The following is a 22,425-nucleotide window of genomic DNA, read 5'->3' as shown; positions in this document are numbered from 1 at the left end:
AGGGTCAGGGCTTCTTCACACCCATAAATCATACCTGCATGGCTGCCTTTAGGGAATAAATGTGAATTGCAGTAAGTAAAGAACTGCTGGTTCTTTGTTCTACTGTTGCAGTGGTGCCAGCGGCTAGGAACCTGACAAGATGTCACCCACCAGGAATTGCACAGAAACTGCTGTTACCATCATCAGTCTAAGCATTATTTAGGCTTTGGGTGAAGTAGACAGCTTTTTTTTTCCTAAGTTACCGTAATTCCTTACAATTCTCATGGAGGGCACATGTCTAACATTGTAGAAATACTTCTGGTTTAAAAGAAATATAGGCTGTCACTTTGAACATATGGCTTCATTAAGCTTCAACCTTACTACTTAATATTTGAATAAAGTTCAAAGAAGCCTTCTAGCTTGCTTAAAGTGGCAGCCAGCACCTCAATGTAGATATCTGTGCAACATCATCAGCAAAGGTGCAACGGAGTAAACTATTTACCAAACCTGCACAAAGCAAATACAAACTAAAGCCTGTGTACTCCAGGCCTTAGGGTTTAACAACTAAAACAGGGTAGCTAAGTAGCTGAGAGAATATTTTTAGTGCCCTTATTCTTTGACTTTTACTATCGTCTTATTATTTTCAAATGTTGCAGAGCCCAGATGGATGACACTGGAAAAAAATGTCATTTTTTTTAATGTTTTGGTAACACCATTCTGGGCTTTTGGAGACCCTTGGTGGAAACAAGAGGTAAACCCCTATTACATTATCAGTTGGTGCAGCTCGGTATAAGCAGTGAGGGCCTTCCCAAGGAAATACTGGGTCCATTACCAGGATCAAGCTCTAGCTCTTGTAACAAAGCTCTACTTGTTACAAGCATTTAAATGGAAAAGTGTTGATAGAACAAAGAGAAGGTACATCTCAATAAATATTAAACCAGAGGATCAACATGACTCCCATTAAGGTCAGCAAAGCCAGCCCTGGGATTTCTCCCAATCATGCAGCCAGTTAAACACCAGCAGTTTCCATTCAGAGAAATTCTTTTAAAAAGAAAGCTTTCAGACATGACAGGCATGGAAGTTGCTATTGCTGCATCTTATTCTACAAATGCTAGTTTCTTGGATGTCATGTTTTTCTTCTGGCTTTGAACTTTTGTGTTGTGTACCTGGAACAAGCATGCAATTTTAAAAGTCTGACTTTACTTTTACCTTACAAACAGGTCTGTGACTCAAATCTCATTGAATCCAGTTAGTCATTCTACCAACTAAAAACCAATATCTTCAATAGGGGTCTGGCAATTGTAGTCTTTTGTGTCTCTCAGGAATGGTTTGCTTGAACGACATTCCGTTTTTTTTTCTCTTTTTAATTTGTGGTAGATGTGAAGCTTAACTTCATGACATCTATATATATCACATGTTTTTTTTTCACTGAGTATCATAAACAATTACTATTTTAAAAACTTGTATTCATTGTTGTATTGCAAATTCCGTTCTCCTGTGTAATCCTTAAGATTGCTTATGGTCAATACCTAGTTTTCTGAGGGTATACTATTCCTACATAATGTGTGTTGAAACAGCAGCTTGTATTCTACTTCGGAAACCTTTGTAACACAATGACAATGTAGAGGCAACATTGGGAGATAAATAGAAAACATTGTCATCATAAAACAGGATCACAAATCGGCTGCACTGTTGAGTTGCAAGAAAAACACCTTTACTATGCTAATGCCACAAAACAGCCCACTTACAATATGCCAAACAGCATCTGGACAAGCATCAAAACTTTTCAAAGCAAAGCCTCAAAACAAAATCCAAACAAGCTTTGTTTGCAGAAGATGTAACAAGCTCTATGACAAAAAAAAAATCCATTCCTGGTGTGTGAGCTTTAGCAGGACAGGGGAATTTGTGAAAATTGAAGGCAAGATGAACACAAACTATTAGAAAATAACTTTTTTTAGTCTGGAAGGTGCTCATTAAGATCTTCCAACATGGCAATGATCCCTTTAAAAATGGTAATTTCACTTAGCTTAGTAAATGAGAAAAGCTCTGCTGACTTCAATTATCCATTTCGAAGCAAAAATATTTTTTTTTTTTTTGTATGTGGTTGGAAAATAAATGTTTGTCACATTTCATAAGCTTAGTGACTTATCCCTTGCAAAGTGATCATTGACCTTGGTATGTGAATAGCCTAAATTGCTTTAGTAGATCAGCCCTAATAAGTTCATGCATGATGACCCAATAATTTACAGGATCTGCATGCTTTTTGCCATGCAGAAAGGGCAGCTTTAACACCTAAGAAAATGAAGGGCCTCATTTACAACAATTGCTAAGGTCAGCATCCCATCATTGATGCTAAAGAGGGTATAAACAGTATTAAATGGTTCGACTTTTAAGAATCCACAACCAGGCAGATCATTATTGCAGAACAGGACAGCAGATGTTCTTTCTGTAATAATCCTCTCTACCTGCCTGATTGTTCTGGGTTTCCGACAAAAAGCTGAGCTGCACATGTGCAACATCGGCTTTGATTGCTAGGATATCCAGCCAACGCAGCTTCCTCTGTGCATGCTGGGAATAAATGAACCTATGTTACTAACTTATGTTACATCACCCATCAAAATGGATGAAGATGTCTACCAAACAAAAAGAAGGAGAAAGATGGCAGTGTCCTGCAAGGGAATGGTGACAGGTGAGTAAAGAGGGTTTAGTTCCCCTTTAAGAAATAAAGGTAGCAAACACGAACTGTCTCAATGGTTGTCCCATGTCCAACAATTCCTTAAAGTTTAATTTGGATACTATGAAATGTAAATTGCCTGGCAAAACATCAAATGTTTTGCCTGATCACTCATGTTTCTTTTGGTACACATTTTACAAATGCAGCCAACCTTTGTTAACTCAGGTTTACAACTTTATGTTTGATAAGTCAACAGCTTTTAATCTCAGTGCCTTAACCTTTTATAGTTGTTCTGTAAGTGGTGCAGGTGTGTCCTAGTGGCAGAACACCAAATGCATGAGACAAATAAATACAAATAGGTGTTCTTTAAGTGCTCAGCAGGCAGGACAATGTACTTTAGTCAGCCTACTCCGTCATGGACAATATAAAAGCAAAAATGCAGTGTCGTTTTACAGCAAGTCAAATTGCCTGCAGGTCACACAGGTGTAAGGATCTGCCGGAAGCTCACACCATGGAACTGACTCCTGATTCATACGTGGTCCTAAATGATGGTCACAAAATGCCAGTTATTGGATTTGGCACATATGCACCCCAGGAGGTGGGTATGCTCTTGAGTTCATGTACAGCTCTTAATAACTACATGTGCTAGTAAGTAAAGGACTGCACTTTAATTTGTGTTTAGTATTCACAGTTAACTCAATGCCTGGGCTGCTTGTTTTCAAACACTATCAATAAGTTATACAATGATGTTGTAAATGGTCATTTTTCTACAGTGCTTTATTAATATCTCTTTCTATCCTTTCTGGCCGGTGTTGGGTCCTGTGTGTTTGCATTTATCCAAATTGAGGGATCTTGCCTATAAAATGTTGTCAGATGCATCTTTTGTAAAAGGTAAGAAGTTAAGAAAACTTGCCTTCCCTCCTGTCCCAGGCACACAATATCAATGTAAAGAAAGTGCCAGAGAGAGATTGGGAGATTTTCCTCACTTCCTGCTTCTGTGACAATTTTGGAATTTTCACTGAATTTAGTAGTCACCAGGAAAAGTGGAAAAACTACTAAAAAATCAATAAAACACATTCCTGCTCTAATTCAAACATGTTAATGTTGCATTGTTTCTGGCTGTTCATTCTTAATGAGCCAAGTCACATCTTCATGCTCCAGTGATACTTAGGTTCCTGCAACACATTTTTAATGTCACCCTAAGGACTTTTTGCAGTAGCAGACAATTCACATTGTTCTACAGCACATCACAACACACATGGGATACACATCAGATGTATTTCTTAATGTTCAAAGTAAATGTTATCATTCATTTTTTTCTATATGAATGTGAAAACCATATATTCAAATCACAAACACAAACAATTTTAAGGTATCATTAGTATTCCTTTGTATACACATCATAACCTGATACTATTTTCTTCTGTTCAGATGTATAATAATCTAATATAACTACCTAAGAATATTATAATATTGTTGAATGTTAATTTACATACATTATCGGTGATGTTTAGCTGTTTACATACTTTTGATGTATTTCTTTATGATGCATAGTCACTACAACTATTACATATATTTACAACCACTCCCACACCTATTTACTTNATATATATGTCTTTTTATTTATTATTTTGAATATGTTTAGACAACAGCCACCATATTCGTACCCCTGAGGAAGCCTAACTGGCGAAACGCGTCAGGTCACACACTTGATTGAAACGGTTAATTTCTTATATGTTAGAAGTGTATAGTTATATTATCTGAACTCTGTGATGCTCCAACAAAGTTCAAGATATATATATATATATATATATATATATGTATAATTTCTGTAATTATGTATGATGTTTAAGAATATAAATACATAATTAACCTTATTTGCTAACCTAATCCACATCTCTTTTCTACATATTCAAATTTATCATGGGGTGGCAACAAACAACCATGTTTTATCATTTTCCTGTCATCTGCCTCCACTTGCCCCATTTGCAATGGGCAATGTATGAAAAAACAAAAAAAATCTCTATCAAATTTTTTTTTCCTCTATACATACTTTTCCTTTTAACCATTTTGTGGCTAAAGATTAACTTGATTACCAAACAATATCTCTACAACTATTTACATACCTAAATAATTAGTTAATATTATGGGCATGTACTTTTTGTTTGTTATATTGGTCATTTTTTTATCTTAATTATATTAGAACATAAGTAATCATGCAAATGTAACCCCAGTTTTTTATAGTAATTATATGCTCTGGAACTGATCCCAGTTTACATTGAGATTATTGAGGACTGACTGAAGTGTCACCTGCTGACACTGGGGGAACGTTTAAAAATTTGCCTCAGTATAAGTCATTATGCTGAATATTTATATGTATATAAATGCTTTTGCAGTTAGACTGTTGCACTTGTATGCATTGTGGAGCGGTATGCTGGCAATAGCCTAGATGTTCCTTTTTGGTGCATTAGGCAGCCCAAATAATTGTTCTGTCTTCATGTATTGCACATACATGAATGTATGCTTGTGTGCACACCACTATGATTTAAAATGGCCTAAGTTCCTATTTTTGTATTGCAATATGTAAATACTACTTCTAGCTCTATAAGGTTTTTTTTTACTACTGGTTTATCTGTCTTTTTAAAAACTGGTTAACTAGAAATTGGGGATTTCCAAACTGAAATGGCATTGGAGTCAATGGAAAACTGAACCAGGGTACAAAAAAATCACATTGTACAGAGCACCAAATGATGCTAGACAAAGTAGAATAGTTTCAGAAGCTCCTGGTAAGCTCCCTGACTTTAATATATTATTTTCCAATAATAAGGCCAAAAACAGCCTGAGCAAGTTGCAAAAACCAGGGATAATAGGTTAGAAGGGGGATATAGTATCACTGGCAGTCAGGGTAAAGGGTCAGACAACATCAGAAGCAGATAATAAAACAGAAACAGCCTTTGGTATTTTATGCCAGAAACTCTTTGGAAGTTGACAAAAAATAACACGAAAAATTGGACTTTTCTGCAGACATCCAAATTTATGCAATTGTGTACAAATCTAATTTTAGGATTAACTCATGAATCACAGACCTGCGTACTCTGTTGTAGTTCTGGTATTAATGCCACATACTAAATAGAGTACCTATCACCTAAATAACTCTCACATTTTCCTAAATAAATTTGTTAGGAATGACATTTAATCAAAATGATAAACTCAAAGGTGTCACAAGTATTGTGATGGAATGGTACTATTTTACTTCCATCTGGGAGCAAAAAGTTCCTGGGTATTGACATGGGTCACCCCTATTCACATCTCAAAAATAAGTTAAATTATTTATTCACATATGGAGGGTGCCTTTTTATAACCAATTTCTAGAAAGCTCTTTAAATGCTTTTGGGTCTTTGAATTCTCAGAAAAAAGGGGCTTTCATCTATGTAAAATTTGCTGGATGTATGAAAAGTTGTGTGCATAGTTAGTAATCAGTTGATCAATGATGTTTTTTAGTACCTTATTCCTATATCCCCTTAGTTTGAGTCTAATTTTATGTTGCTGGGCCTTACTTTTAAACTCGTAGTGGAAAGAGCACTTATATAAATCTTAAGTATTGAAAAAAGATAATAAAGCGAAAATGGGTGGGCACATCACGCATGAAATATGGTATGCCACATGATTGGCTTGCAATAAAGAGTGGAGCTGTGTTACATTTTCTTAAATGGTTATCTTAATGTCCAAAAATAAAGTTTAGTATTTATTACATAACATTGCAAAACCTAAATTGTATGTATTGTGCTGTATTTCATTAATGAAATGATCCTGTTGAGATTTTTTACCAGATTGTGAAAATATCATAAATAAACTTATGCCATGACAAAATATGTTGTACAAACACAGTAAATGATCATGAGAGAATACCTCCTGTACCTGGAGGCAATGGGTTTCATCATAGGTACAAATATTCCTAGTAAGGATGTATTGTAACAATGATAAAATAAAGTTTTTCAGTGGTCAAGTTGTAGGTGGCCGTAACATCAAATGAGACAAGTAATGAGCTCAAAGGTGCTGTTATATCCTCAGTTGTTTGAAGTAGATCAAGTATATTGTGTAGAATGACAGGAGACCCAATACATGTGGTTGAAGGTATGGGTGCACTATTTTGCTTGCATTGGTGGTCAGACATCCTACACCAGAGACAATGGGGCATCCTGGTGGTTGTAATACATTTTTGTGAGTTTTAGGTAGAGCCTAGAGTGTAGCTAGTCTAGGGTTTAATGTTAAGGAATTTAAAAGTGTCCTCATCAATAGGAGTTGGTCTATATGTAGAGTAGATTAAATTAAAGTATTCCTCAAAGTAAAACTTGATTAATGTCTGATGGGATTACCTAATACCAGTCCTTGTTTTCAAAGATTTTTAAACACATTGATTTATAGTCCTCATTGTTCATTAAGACAGTATTAGCACTCTTCCAATAGTTTCATTGTTAACTCAAAATGATTGTGTAGGTTTATCAATGCTTGACATTGATCTACCATTGGGTTCCATGAACATTTCACAGAATATATATTTTTCAATTTCAGTGAAAACTAATTTAACTAAGGTGTACATGTTTGAGAGTGTTTTGTAGATTGGAAAACAGTTAATATTTGTTTGAATTCAATGGAGGCTACTGACTCCTATATAAGCTTTTTCATGTCCATAGCCTTATCATCCTCAGGATCACATTGATCCTGCAGGCATATCATATTCATTAGGTCTCTAATGCAGGAACATCAGTAATAGCATACCCGCTGAAAAAAGAACTTGGATCTGGATTAATATTCATTGACACCTAAGGTAACATGGACAGCTTGTGAAATAGTTCTTATGGACATATGTTGGTTTATGGATAAAATTACATTGGAGAAAGTTTCAATTATACTATTTGAACAGTTTGCTATCTACATTTTCAATTATTTAATCTATATTGCAAGGTGCACCACATATTGAGGAATTGTTGAGTCTGACTATTTTAATGCAAGCTGCTTGATTCAATTTTTATTGATTTTTAGTCAAGGGTTATTTATCTAAAAATGTAGAATGTATGTCTACATCACTAAATTTATACTGTTTCGTTTATAAGTAATTATGTGTTAATTATAAATTGTAAATTATTGGGGTTTATTATCTCTATTTTGCTAATTTTGCTTTTCCCTTGATTAACATCTTTTTAATTCATAACTTGTCTTCTATGGGGTTCAGCAGGTTATTTTTTGTTTAAATCTTGTTAATGCAGTAGATTGTGTGGGATTATTATCAGGAGTGTGATTTATGATAGGGAATAGAGCCATAAAACCTTCCGTATATATCAGTTGCTCCAGCAACTTTACTAACATAGCACATGAGGACGTCCATCAAGAGATGAAATGCATAGGATCAGTATTGTCAAGACATTCAGGTATACCTGCCCTCTATGGGATGGTAGGAGAGCATCAGGGTAGGTAGGTGAGGTTTTTAGCTCATTTTTCATCAAGGGTTTACGCCATATAGGGGTTTTACACTACACAAAGACTTCTTCCTTGTTCTTAAAAATGAAGAAATGATGGTACCAATTACCCTGGATGTCTGGAAAGAGTATAGGCATAATAACACAGTTTTATCAACCTGAAGGATTTGAAAAAAGAAGAAAGAGAGAAAAGAAGAGCAAGAGATCAAGGAGTTCGGTTTTGGCATTTTGATTTTAGAGTGACACACTAAAGTTATATTGTTTGTTCATATTTTTGCTCTTCATTTGATAAAAGGAATGTGTATATCACACACTGGACCAGGATTGGAAAAGGCTATCATGGGAGAACCTGGGTGATCCAACTAACCTGGAATGGATCTGGTCCAGAAATTTAAAAAATTTAGGGTTGGGTCCACAGAGCAAAACTACATTGCTGCTGGAGTCCCAGAGCTCCTAATATGTTCACTGATGTTTAAGACCAAAAATTGGTTTGTTGATACTTGAAACAACACTGTAAAATAACATTGAAAAAAGTTTGTATTATCCCTCAGGTTCCAAAGAGCTTGGCAGAAGAAGGTGTAAGAATAGCCCTTGAAGTTGGTTATCGTCACATTGACTGCGCATTTATATACGGCAATGAGGTTGAAGTGGGCCAAGTCATCAGAGAAAAGATTGCAGATGGAGTGCTGAAACGGGAGGATGTGTTCTACACAGGGAAGGTGATTGCAAGTTTGTTTTCGAGATTTTTTTTTTTCAAAAATGTCTAGCTCAAGAACAAGCACCGATTTTACACAAACTGAAACTTACAAATTCTATTATTCACTGAGATTCTGTAAAGATCTATTACTACTTATACTTATATAGAGGTAGGTAGGCTGAGGGTTAGGGTGATCCCTCCATAAACCAATCAGATCCCTGCTGTCTTGTCAAGTTTCAGGTTCTGGGACATGAAAGAAGGAATTATTTTCAGCAAGCTCAAAATAATGGTGTTGCCTATTGGCTGTGTGGAGGAAAAAGAGTTTGCGTTATGCAAGAAACACTAAGCAGAATTGCTCTGTTATAATAATAAACTCATATTTGCTTTGCTTCCGATCTGAATTTCTTCTTTTAAGAGCTGTTTCATCCCATACTTATATTTCAGTGTTTTGGTTAAACCCCACTAATATTATCCTCTTGAGGAGTCTATTTGTGGGATTGCAGTACAGGTAGTGCCCGGGTTACATACGCGATAAGGACTGTTTGTTTGTTCTTAAGTTAAATTTGTATGTAAGTCGGAACAGGTACATTATTTTAATAAATACAACTAGGACAGATGCTTGTCTCAACATATCGTTAGGCAGCATGGTGTCAGTTACAGTATAAAGTCCTCACTGTGAGTTAATCATAAACAAAGCAAAAAAAAATTGGAGCCTAGACATTCATTAACTTCTGGAGCAAGCTATGCTTTGATATGCAAAAAGAAACAACTGGAGAGTTTGTCTTGGTCATTAAAGAGTTACAAGATGTTACAAGTCAGCTCCACTCTTAGGATCACCCTCAATCTCAGCTGTGTTTAGCAAAAGATTTCTTCTGCAGGTCATGCAAACCACCCCCCATCCGGCCTGTAATGTACCTGTAATGAGCTTGCCTTATCTTTACACCTGCTCTGACAATTATGGGGGACTAGTACCATCTCTTCTGACTTTTTGTATTAGAGAATAAAGCAGAAAAAGTTATGAAACAGCAAGACTGGAAGGAACAATCACAAAAAATCAGAACAAAAACAAAATCAGAAATGAGGGCAGAGATATCATATTGTTAAAGTGTTCAAGGCAAGAAAAGTCCAATTTGGTTAGAATATAACAAAAATATTAAGGTAGATTGATTTATTGATTGAAGGTTTTATTTTTTATTTATGAAATGCTTTAGTAAAAAGCTCACTTAACTTAAAAATGATTATTAGTAATATTGTATATATTTGTTATAAAATTTATTTATGTCCCCTTACTTACCCCCTCCACAAACACACGTTTTGGTGTTTTTTTTTTTTTTTTCTTTTAGCTGTGGCTCACTGACCAAGCTCCTGAAAGAGTCCGACCTGCAATAGAAAAGTCCCTGAAAAATCTTCAACTAGATTATATGGATTTATTCCTTATTCACAATCCTATGGAACTGAAGGTAATATTACAAGAAAACCTCTATCCAAAACACATTTGTTTACGTTTCCATTCCTGATGGATTAACAATTGTTCAGGTCTAACATTTTTCTTCTGATCACATCCTTTCCTGTTTAGGATGCCTAGAATACCTCATGGTACTTGTAAATTATTTGATTTTCCTAATACTGATGTATCTGTTCTGGTTTACCAATAAAAAAATTTATTTGCCCCCTTGATTGTGTCTTTACTTATTTGGTTGGTTGCTGGTTTTGGCTGAGCCCTTTGTAAACCTTGCCCTGTTTACATCCACATTGTAGATGAGGGCTAACAATCATATGGATGACATCAGCTCCTATAATCTAGTTTAATTTGATGTCATTATTTCCATGAGCCACAAATGAGTATTTCTGTGCCTTAGTGAACTTCATTGTAATCAATACAAATTGATTACTCAAACTGCTAATAGAAATGAAGACCACAAAACGTTGCCCATCTTTTTCTCATTCCTGGTATTTGGATGTGTTTCCCTATACTGAAAGTGCATATATGCTGAATGTTATCACAAGTAATTTTAAGCAAACGTAAGATACTTTGATATCCCTGGATATATATAGCTAAAGTGTTTTAAAAGTACCCTTGTACTGTTTTTCAATGTCATGACTGAACAGATTGTATTTGTTCCACATACCAGCCTGGTGATGATCCCTATCCAATGGATGAGAATGGAAAAGTCATTTATCACAACACAGACATTAGAGACACTTGGAAGGTAAAAACTAGTACGGGGTAAAGTTTGCTGCTAATTGCATAAGGTTCTTAAGATTTGTTGCCAATCATTAGTGCAATATCTGTAGTGCTGTGAACTAGTCACTGTGGATATATATTTGGCCCATGGACAAAAAAACAATTTGTACAAGTTTTAAAGTGCATCTTTAGGCACAATGTTTTGTTTGTTTTGAATAGTGTGGAAGGCTTAGAATTCATGTGTATCGTACGATATGTGGACTGGTGAACATTTTCACGTACACAGGTGAGGTCTTTCCAATATGGGAAAGCAAAAAGATTATAACTATTCCCTTCATTTACTGTGAGGATTTACTGTGTTTTGCACTACTTTAACTACTGAGTTTACAGAAAATAATTTCTAAACCTAACTAGTGACATTTTGATTTTTTAAACCCTGGCCAGAAAAAGAAACACAATAGTGCAGCTTTGCAATATGGTTCAGCAAGGGGGAGAGGGAAGCAGCCCAAACAATTATTCATTGAGGCTGCATTGCTCATAATCTAACAAGGAACATGTTGAGTAGAACAGTAGTAGAGAGCAGAGCAACATAAAAGTTATAGCATTGCTCTGGTGCTTCTATTTTTTTACCATCTAGTATCAAGATTAAGGGGGGAAAAAACCTGTAAAGGGTATTAATGTCAGCAGGAAAAAATCAGGTTTTCTTGCCAGACAGTGTTGTAATGTGTGTGTGAGTCTCAGGACTGGTAGAAAAAACATTGAAAATCTTTGGCAAGTTTAACAGACCAGATGTATTTTATGTATGTATTTATCTGTTCTGTGAAACCTGTAGAGCAATCAAAATATTAATTTTTTATTTTTTTTTAAAAATGTAATGCGTGCAATTCTACTAATATGACTTTTTTTTAGTGATCTGACTACCATAATATTAAAAATATATGTAGCCTAACAAAACAAATATATATATTTATATATATAAACATATAATTATATTATTTTTTTATTTCAGGCGATGGAGGACTGTAAAGCAGCTGGACTGACTAAATCAATTGGAGTATCAAGCTTTAACCGGCGGCAGCTGGAACTTATACTTAATATGCCAGATCTGCAATATAAACCAGTCTGCAACCAGGTAACTGACACAATTCTACTATTCTAATGTTCCCCAGAGGGTGTGACACAACAAAAACTGGCAACTGGTAGTTCAACTTTTACTGTACTCTCGTCCCACCCCAATCAATCTGTATAATAGGCTATGTTAATCCTCTGTCAATCTTGCAGTTTAGTGTAATAGGGGCGGCTGCCAATCTGAAAAAGGACAGAAAATGTTACAGAAGGCAAAAGGCAAATTTTGTCATGACTTGCATAAAAGCTTAACATGAACACTGTGTAATATCGGGATCTCATTTTGGATGATGAAGTAACACTGCAACAAACGAAGGTTGAAGCGAGAATATTAGCAGTTTCTTTAAGTAGAAACTAACTTGTGTTTGCAGAACTTTACGTAGTGTAAAAACTAAATTTTGATGGGGACATATATTTTTTTGTGGATTCTCTTCCACATTTTGATAAAAGATGTTTCAACAATTTGCAGAATCTTTACTGTTCAATGTGAGTGTCTCGGAATAATAACCACTCATTATAAGCCTCCAGAAGCAATGCTAAACGGCCTAGGTATTGTCCAAGTATCTTATCAGATGGCTATATTAGTTTGTTTGAGGCCAATCCTAAACTGTATATGAACATCAGGTTTTTATTACTAGAAATGATCATTCAAGATCACAATTGTTTGTCTTGGGCAACAATTATCTAGCACAGGGGTCAGCAAAGTTTTATGGGCACTAGGCCATTTATGGGGTGGGCAGGAGCGCACTAGGCCAGACCCACCCCAATGGCTCTGCCCACAACCAGGGAACGCCCCCTGAAGTGAAATCCCTCTCCTCCATATGCATGGCGGAGGAAAGGGATTTACCTTTAGGGAGCTTTCCCTATTTACCATGGCGGCGGAATATCAACTCCCGCCTCGGTAAATAGGGTAGCAGGTGCAAGGGGGAGGCACCTGAGATCCAGCGGCTCTGGAGCTCCAGTGGCTCCGGTAGTTCCTTACGCTCCCCCAACAGCCAGCAACCTGCGACCAACTAGCAGCTAGGAGGTATCTGGCCTCTAGCGTGTGAACACAGCTGTTAACAAGAAGCAGTGAAGAAAAATTAATCAGAAAGGACTGCTTATGTATTTACTGAGCAAATTTGATTTCTGTCCCATATATGTAAGGTTTGCAGACTAAATACCTAAATACAGTTTTTGAAACAGGAAGACTAATAAACTAAAAATATTTACATTGTTTGCCTATTAGTTAACAAGACTGATACAATGGCCCTGATTTATGAAAGCTCTCCAAGGCTGGAGAGAATACACTTTCATTAGTGAAGCTGGGTGATCCAAAAAACATGAAATGGATTTTTAAAAATCATTTTCTATTTGCTAGCAAATGTTTTGAATCCTGGACCACATCCATTCCAGGTTTGCTGGATCACGCAGTTCACTTCTGAAAGTGTATTCTCTCCAGCCTTGGAGTGCTTTCATAAATCAGGGTCAATGACTCACCACACCTTACTATATAACTTTTAGTAAACAAAATTGCAGCATATTAAAAAAAAAAAAAACAAGCTGATTGTGGTAAAAGGTTTGGCTGCCACATCTTCATTGGGTTTAAATGAATTGAACTTTCTTTGGGCAACATGAAGGATGTCCGCGACAAGGGGAGGGAGGACGGGGCAGAGAAACTGGAACAAGTGATATAACGGACATTTACTGACGTAAAAGTTAACACTCCCTCAGCTCCAAGGGCATATAAAGGGTAGAATGAAATATTACTGGACAGTTGTTTTCCCTCAAAAAAAGTTGAGCCACAAATGGATTTTTAAAAATCATTTTCTATTTGCTAGCAAATGTTTTGAATCCTGGACCACATCCATTCCAGGTTTGCTGGATCACCCAGTTCACTTCTGAAAGTGTATTCTCTCCAGCCTTGGAGAGCTTTCATAAATCAGGGTCAATGACTCACCACACCTTACTATATAACTTTTAGTAAACAAAATTGCAGCATATTAAAGAAAAAACAAACCAAGCTGATTGTGGTAAAAGGTTTGGCTGCCACATCTTCATTGGGTTTAAATGAATTGAACTTTGGGCAACATGAAGGATGTCCGCGACAAGGGGAGGGAGGACGGGGCAGAGAAACTGGAACAAGTGATATAGCGGACATTTACTGAGGTAAAAGTTAACACTCCCTCAGCTCCAAGGGCATATAAAGGGTAGAATGAAATATTACTGGACAGTTGTTTTCCCTCAAAAAAAGTTGAGCCACAATATTGGCAGCAAAACTGCCCTGCGACAGGCACCTCCACAAATTCCTTTGCCTGGCAACTCAAACAGCTTTATACCTGAAAAGAAATAGAGCAGAAGTCTCCTAGCCCTGAGTCGGGGACTGGCGCTGACCTGTGGGGGGGGGCACAGATGACAAGAGGCTGCAGTGCCGGCGATCATCCTTACACTGCTCTGTAGCTAGTGACAGTGTGATGACAGGAGGCATACACTGCTCTGCCATTGAGGAGTTGCTGAAAAGTTTCATATTTCTTCATGTCTCTTTGCAGGTTGAGTGTCACATCTACCTCAATCAGACCAAACTGCTTGAATTCTGCAAGTCACATGATATTGAACTGGTGGCATTCGGTGTCCTGGGTTCAAGTCGGGATGCAGGCTGGTAAATTATTAATCTGTTTGTAGGTAAAAAGTGCATTCATATGTCTGTTCTTTATTGCTAGGGTATGTGTGCATGTGTAGTCATTGATCCCTTGCTCTAAAATGTTCAAGTAAATCTGGTATGTGCTATTTTCAAATGTTACATACAACAGGCCCAAAGCAGACTTTTGAAAGCAATAGTCCTTCTAGCTGTTGAGAAACTACAGGTCTTTTCTTTGACCTTAAGTATCCCATTCTTCTCCGGACCATATAGCATGACTTGCACAACTACACTCTACCCACATCTTGGTTTGCTAGGATTAATGCCCTTAAAATGGATATCCTCCGCGGCTTCTTCCCCTGAAAGAAAGAAGATGTATAACAAAGTGTTCCGTACTTTCATCTGGGGTTCTTGTAGTACTGCTGGAGGCATGGTTGATTTGTTTCATAATAGTAACAAGAAGAACTGGGTAGACTTGGAAAACTCTCTTTCCCACATGGACACACATACTCTACCTTGGATTAATCGCTTTAGGTGTTAGGAGATATTTATCTGCCCGACGATTCCATGCTGTGTGTCATCACAGTATAAAACACGGTTTGTTCTGTCCAGCAAAGTCATTTGCAGAATCCAGGAGAACTAAGATAGCAGCAGCCCCTGCTTCCCTTTAGCCGTGCAGCCTGATGTATTTTATCGGCATTCATAGCACCATAGTTCGTGCACAGCTGAAGATATTTTAGAGGCAATTAGCTCCTAACTCAGTCCTGCACTGCCATTGGCTGCTAGAACTTTATAACCTCTCTGCTCCCAGTCACCAGTGCCTGTTGTAAGGTATAGCTGGGCTAATCTGTGCTGGAGAGACGATCGTCTGATTTACTGTTGATGACTTTGCCTGTTTCTGACCCTGCAAGTTATGCTGCCTGGATCAACCTTTTGCCTGTGACCCCGACTTTGCTTGTGTTTTGTCCTTGTGTACATCGTCTGGTGGACGGATTATCTGTGTATGACCTCTGCTCTGTATTCTGCACTTGTCTCTTTTGTAATCTAGGTACTGCTTTATCTGTGGGCTCCTTGTTCTTTGCCAGCCCTTCCCCAGACACCATCCCTTGTGCGCTAAGTCCTGGGGGCAACTGTGTGCTTGGAACTGCAACCAGTTTCCCAAGGCTGAGTAGCAGCATGCTATAGGTGAAGAGTGCAGCATTAGATTGGTAAACTTGTGTCTGGTGAGTACTGGTGGGGACCAGGGCCTTACATTATTATTATTATTATTATTATTATTATTAAACAGGATTTATATAGCGCCAACATATTACGCAGCGCTGTACATTAAATAGGACATTAGGTCTTCCCAAGAATACAATTTACCATCTATCATATGTGTACTTCTTCACCTATAGTCCTGGCTCTCACATATAAAAATAGATTTATCTATACCTGGCCCACTTACCCCATTATTCGACAACCAAGTGTTGCCCAGTGGGGAAAGATAGGTTTGTTTGTCCCACAAAAGGAAGCATTCGCTAAGTTAGTAAGGTTCTCATAGATAGCTAATAATAACTTAATTAATAATAATTAATAATTACCCTTTTTACCTTGTGTCCCAAACACATTCTCTCATGGTTTAAATAATATCAAAAGTCCTTTTTTCTTGATTCCTTTCCAGGCAAACAACCCTTTCTCTGTTCCCACACACTCTTTCAGAAGTCTCAGTCTACACACATTCTGTCTCTTTTATATAAAATTATTTTGCAGCAAGGCCAAATGACCCTCCCTCTATTTACAATGGGAAAGGGACCCAAACTCTTCATTCTTTTAGAAGGATTGGGAAAAATCCTTCTCAAAGATGCAAAGCATTGGGGAGGGATTAGAGGATCCTAACCTGTTGATATAGCTGCTCTGCTGACATCCATAAATTCCCCCCAAATTCAGCCAGGGACATGCTGGTGGTGCTGGTTACACCACGACTCCATGCTACACATGTGGTGGGAATGACCTCTGGGACTGGGGATATACAATGTTTTTGCTGATGCCAAAATACCTAACAACTATTGCACTCCTTCCTATGGTCCCAGGAACTATTGTTGTCTATTAAAATTTATAGACAATTTCTGACTGCGGTCAGGACAATAATCCCAAGACAGTGATGCTTTCATAATCCCCCTTTCTTTTAGGAATAGGTTAAAAAGTTCAACCATATCCTATACATGGAGAAGCTGGTTGCTGAGGAGAACAACCAAAACAAAAGATAGACTTGGATGGTTTGGATAGTATTCAAGCTTTAAGGCCCTGAGACAAGGACATGGTGGGCAAATGCTTGTCCAGTTTTTAGAACCTTTACCTGACCCCCCTCTCTCTATACCTGTTCTCCTATCGTTCTCAATTTTTTTTACTTTTTTTCATCCAACCCCCATGCTACTTTCTGGATAGCCATAACTAACACCTACATATATGTCACCCATGCTCCACAAGCTTGATTCAGTCTCCGTCCAGGCAGAATGGCATTATATGATGTAATATTATTTTGGCATCCTATAAGTTGTACCCTTGGCGATCTATGGACTTTGCATTATGGAATTCCATCCTATGTGTACAGCTGTATTTTGGGGTACGCCTACCCCAATGCTTTTCCATTCCACACTTTTCTCTGTTTCATTTCATTTCATTTTCTGTTCTTTGTATTTTTATGAAAAACAATTTTACAAACAAAAAGGAGTTAATGAGACCTGAAATACCTGGTATGTCTTTTGAAAGCAGACTTCAAATCTAACCCATGTCTCAAAACCAGGATAGATCAGGACAATCCATTCATCCTGAAAGACCTCGTCTTGAATGAAGTGGCTAAGAAATATGACCGATCACCAGCTCAAGTGGCCATGAGGCATCTTCTGCAGAGAGGGATAGTGGTCCTCGCAAAGAGCTTCAACCCAGAAAGGATCAAAGAGAACTTTCAGGTACTAGATGGGTTCTTTGAGAAAAAAAAATAATGCAATTTATCTAAGTGATCTGATCTGTTAGTTAGTATGTTGAAAACACAGAATTCATTATCCCGATTCTGACATCACTACCCAGTAATTTTCAACCTAAGCTAGTATGCAGAACCATAATGGAAACTTTACCGGGTACTACTTGTTTCAAGTTGGTGACAAATTAAGTAGACAGCAAAGAATGAAAGAAACAGCTCTTAAGCCAGATAACTAAAGTTTTAGAACCTTGAAAACAAGTTATGACAAGATGCATTTGAGTTCTGCTAATTTTTTTTAGTCCATAGGTTTATCTGACTAAACTTCAATTGTATCCTCTGTCTTGCTATCTTGTTTGATTGGCCACATGTTCTTCTTGTATATGTGCAAGAATGGTCTAAACAGGCCTGAAATGTCTATATTATACCTCAAGGAATTCAGCTACAAAATACTGGCAAAAGTTTCCTGGTTTTATATGTCTAAAAGCGGTACATTGTTTTTCATGAAAATATATTTTACATTATAATATAATAGTATGAGTATAAGAAAGTTTGAAACACAAAATCATGTAAAAATAATAAATTGAATAAATTAAAAAATCTATATATTTAAAAAAATTTAAATTTAAAAAAAAAATACACATTATATTTATACCAATATATATACTGTAAAATAAATGTTCTTGAAAACAATGTACTGCTTTTACACATATAAATCCAATGTATTGAATTCAATACAGTTATTTTGTATTGAATGTAATACAAATGGATTTTGAATTTCCTGCCCCTCCTCGCCGGCAACGTACACACGCACCGACGTCACTGGGAACTCCCCAGTGACTCATCGGATGCAGAAGCCGGCCTGAAGAAGAGAGAAAAAGACGGAGATCATAGCGATGGACCCGGGACACCGGCGGATCAGGTAAGGCTCTATTTACTATTACCTCCCATAGGTTTACCTACCCCGAGTGTGACTCCGGGTTACTGCTTTTAGCAATTTTTTTCTACCCCGAGTCACACTCGGGGTCACCTCTAGGGAGGTTAAGCGGGGATTCTGGATCTTAAATCAGGCAATGCACTTCTTCCCAGCTTGGAGTTAAGCTTTCCAACACCCAGTGCTTAAGCTTCACCTTATACCGTTTAAAAATTTAGCTTGAAAACCTCTCCTGACCAAAACCTTTTAGTAAATGGGTGAATAAAAGCATGAGGTTTTGTTCTGAGTTAGGTCGAATTTGAGGCCTCCTGCCTGCACAGAAATCATTGGTGATTAATATTTTCTCTTATACATGACTGCAGTACTTTTGTTTACCCTCCGACCCCGCCCTCCCCCAATTCCCAATTAAGACATGACAAACTTCTTTTTGGTCAAATGACCCGCAGGCCTTTTATTAAATATTTTTATTATTATTATTATTATTATTAATAATAATAATAACAATATCAACAACAAACAGAATAACAATCACAGAATAATACCCAACTCAATTAACACCTGAATAGCCACATCTTCATCAACAGGACTCAAGCCAACTGTTTCTTAAATCTTTCATGGTTGCTGATTCTCAAATGCCCACACTACTACTACTTGAGGTCTGCGCCAACATTATATTGTTGCTCCCAGCTACCTTATCACCCAGCTCAGAAATGCTATTACAACTACTCGCAGACTGTTTTTAAATTAACCTCCTTTTCACACCATTCAGGAGACTCCACATCAGATGGGCACCCAACCCCCCTGATGCTGCCACCAAAACACACTCCCCTCGAGGACCTCAACAGCCATCACCAACCCAAACCTGCCCAATGAACAAAAAGTTCCCAAGCCAACAAACTCCCTACAATAACACAAAGAGGTGGGAGGGTGGGAAGCTTTTTCCTTCACGCTGCAAAATCATGTGACCTCACCCCTGATCCCCTAACCTTATACCACCATAACCTGAACCTCACCTTTGCCTTCCTACCAATCCTCAATCTGACCTTTTAATAACCTAAAACAATGTTTTAACCCTAGTCTGTCTGCTCCCTGTCCCCCCAGTTATGTAGGTCTATCCCTAAGTTCCCTAGGATCACTTGCTCCAGACCTGCCTTTACTCATAAATACATAGAGAAGTGTTTTCAAATTAAAACTGAATTGGGCACAATTACCACTGACATTCCAGGAATGAAGAATTATGAAAGCGATAGCACAAAAAAAAAGCAGAGAATGCCAATGTATGGTTTGAAGAAAATCCATGCCAATGCAACAATACAAATTAGTCAGAACTCGGTGACCAAACCGACAGGAACATTTGGTTCAGATTCAGCTTTGTTCTCTCATTTCTGTGTTGTTCTTCATATGCCATCTTACAAAGAATTTTGTTTTACAGATATTTGACTTTAAATTAAGCAATGAAGACATGAAAACACTTGACGGGCTTGACCGAAACCTGCGATATACCAATGGCAGCCGGTAAGTATACAGTTAGTATCATATATTTGCCAGTATAAATGCCCTTGTATATTACAGGGACTGCACTACAAAGCCACTCTAACCCTTTACAGTATGCTAGATGTAATAAATGTCTGCTAATGTAAGCCTCAGACTCCTGCCTCGGATATGTGAATTCATGAAAACCATTCTATGTTTGTGTGGCTGACTTTTTATATCACTAGCTATGAACAGAAAATGTTTTTATCTTCTTTACCTCTTGTGCCAATCAGCAATTCCCTTCATTAATTAGAATAAAATACATTTTCAAAGAGGGACTAAATGCATATAGTAGTAGGTGATCTTTTAGCCATATTTTTAAATCATGCACAACAAATTTGTGAGTTTTAGCAGCTTGGCATGTGCTTGATAGGTTCCAAAAAATCGGCATACCATTATGCACACTTGGGGGCTTGAAGGTCTTGGATGCCATTATGATAAAGTTGGCCAGCTTCTGAAACTATGGGCACTAGTTATAAAAAGGAAAACAGGCAATCATTCAAACATTCGCTTCCAGGTCCATGTGTTTCAATGGCAGGTAATGGCAGGTTTTATAAATAGAACCCTGTGTGAAAATCTAATAGAAGGGTATTTTTATTTCATTAAAAAAATGCAGCTGTAATAACCTGTTTTTAAGATTTTGCATAAGCCAGTGGTAATCTCTTTTTAATTAAGCTGTTAAATTTTGTTTCATAGATGGTTTGACCACCCAAAATGTCCCTACCATGATGAGTATTAAGAAAAACCTGTGCATATCTTGGAATTGCATGACCTCACTTACTCCTGGACTTGAAGATACACTCCACCCATTACATTACTAATGTGTTTTAGTGTATTTACTCTGCAAATCTGTATTTACTGTATTTTTTAAAGAGATATGAAAATGAGAAGGATGTCCTTCTCTGCACTGTATCACCAACCACAACCTAAGTGTTGTAATGGGGTGGAGAAAACTGTGATTTATTCTTATTAAGAGTTTATATACTTCTCTATATTTGTATCTATGCATGTAAAATGACATGTAAGAAAAAACAATAACAAGACTAATAAACTATTTTTTTTTCTTTATGTTTTTTGTTGTTGTTTTGTTAGTGTTTGTGTTATTCTTTTTTTCTGTAGTCTGTCAATGAGGCTAAACTGAGGGGGGTATGCATTGGGGTCTGTCACTGAGTTTTGCACTGGAAGTCAGTGACTGAGGACTGGAGACGTCTGTCACTGATACTGTTCCTGAAGAACTGCAGCAAATTTATCCAGTAGATACTGTGCTTTGACTGTATTTAAATATTCTTCCATTAAATCATGTCTAATAGCGATCTTTAGTCTGACTCGCATTTTGCTACATTATCCCTTCTCATAGCTGCCCCTCTTTTTGGGGTAATAATTGGAAGTTTGCTTATCATAAAGTGGACCTTGCAGTAACATTTTAAGTGAAAGAATACATTCTTGACATAGAGCCATATAAAATGCTATAATCATTTTCAACTTCCCATTCAAAAGTTTTTATCTGTGTCCAGGGCTGGATCTAAATTTTTTTTTCTCCCCTAGGCCAGGAGCTTGTGCAGCGTAAAAAGTTACAGAACTAAAGCCATGATACTGTGCTGGCCTGACAAGTATTGCTATCTGCTCACCCTTACTGCACCATAAAGCAGAAACTATGTGTACCATACACTTACGCTATGTGTAACCTCTGTAGAACAAAAATTGAGTCAATTTGTAACTCAATATATAATTTATACAAACAATGAAATGATGCAGCCTATCACAGAAATATGCTAAAATTAGTATGGTAGACAGGCCAAAGTGAATGAACTTTGTGCATGTGTCACACAGGCAGTATTCTTTAGCAACAAATCAAATTTAAAGTGATAAAGACTTAGAACCATTGTCAGGTTTTTATTGCCATCTGCATTCCTGCTGCTGATATTTAATGAATCTCTACTGGGACTAGTGAAAAACAAAAAATGTACACAAGAACGTTGTTCTAATGTACTAAAGCAAAGTTCTTTTCTGACTTCTGGTTGTGTCAAGAGGACAAGGAGCAAAAGGAAATATCTCCTGTGGGACACAGGTGAAAAAAAAGAAAATGGGATATATATTTTTTTAATTTTAATGTCAACTTTAAAAAAAAAAAACATAAGTTTTGACTTATGAGCTATTCGGATTCCAAGATGTTTGCAAATAAAGGACAAAAGTAGATGAAGTATTATTTACCAATATTGCCCTTGGTCTCCCTATAGCCTTCCTT

At 37.1% G+C, this 22,425-nt stretch overlaps 1 protein-coding gene across 1 annotated transcript; it reads left to right on the top strand.

The window, feature by feature from the left end:
• The first annotated feature begins 3,053 nt into the window (after positions 1 to 3,053).
• On the top strand, positions 3,054 to 21,248 carry LOC140323241 (aldo-keto reductase family 1 member C3-like). The gene is made up of 9 exons (XM_072400143.1): positions 3,054 to 3,251; positions 8,682 to 8,849; positions 10,171 to 10,287; positions 10,960 to 11,037; positions 12,022 to 12,144; positions 14,666 to 14,775; positions 17,540 to 17,705; positions 20,080 to 20,162; positions 20,877 to 21,248. Exons 1-9 carry the CDS (start codon positions 3,069 to 3,071, stop codon positions 20,917 to 20,919), a joined length of 1,071 nt encoding a protein of 356 aa, XP_072256244.1. The 5' UTR covers positions 3,054 to 3,068; the 3' UTR covers positions 20,920 to 21,248.
• The last annotated feature ends 1,177 nt before the right edge of the window (positions 21,249 to 22,425 follow it).

The sequence above is a fragment of the Pyxicephalus adspersus genome, chromosome 2 (genome assembly GCF_032062135.1).
Source record: "Pyxicephalus adspersus chromosome 2, UCB_Pads_2.0, whole genome shotgun sequence".
Lineage (NCBI taxonomy): Eukaryota > Metazoa > Chordata > Amphibia > Anura > Pyxicephalidae > Pyxicephalus > Pyxicephalus adspersus.
The sequence above is the reverse complement of the archived record's forward strand: the minus strand, read 5'-3'. Positions and strand labels throughout refer to the sequence as shown.

Bases quoted from the DNA above. Each gene is read 5' to 3' on its own strand.
- LOC140323241 (XM_072400143.1), top strand. From the start codon at position 3,069: ATGGACAATATAAAAGCAAAAATGCAGTGTCGTTTTACAGCAAGTCAA. The intron at 3,252-8,681 runs GTGGGTATGCTC...ATTATCCCTCAG, and splicing joins GCACATATGCACCCCAGGAG to GTTCCAAAGAGCTTGGCAGA. The intron at 10,288-10,959 runs GTAATATTACAA...TCCACATACCAG, and splicing joins ACAATCCTATGGAACTGAAG to CCTGGTGATGATCCCTATCC.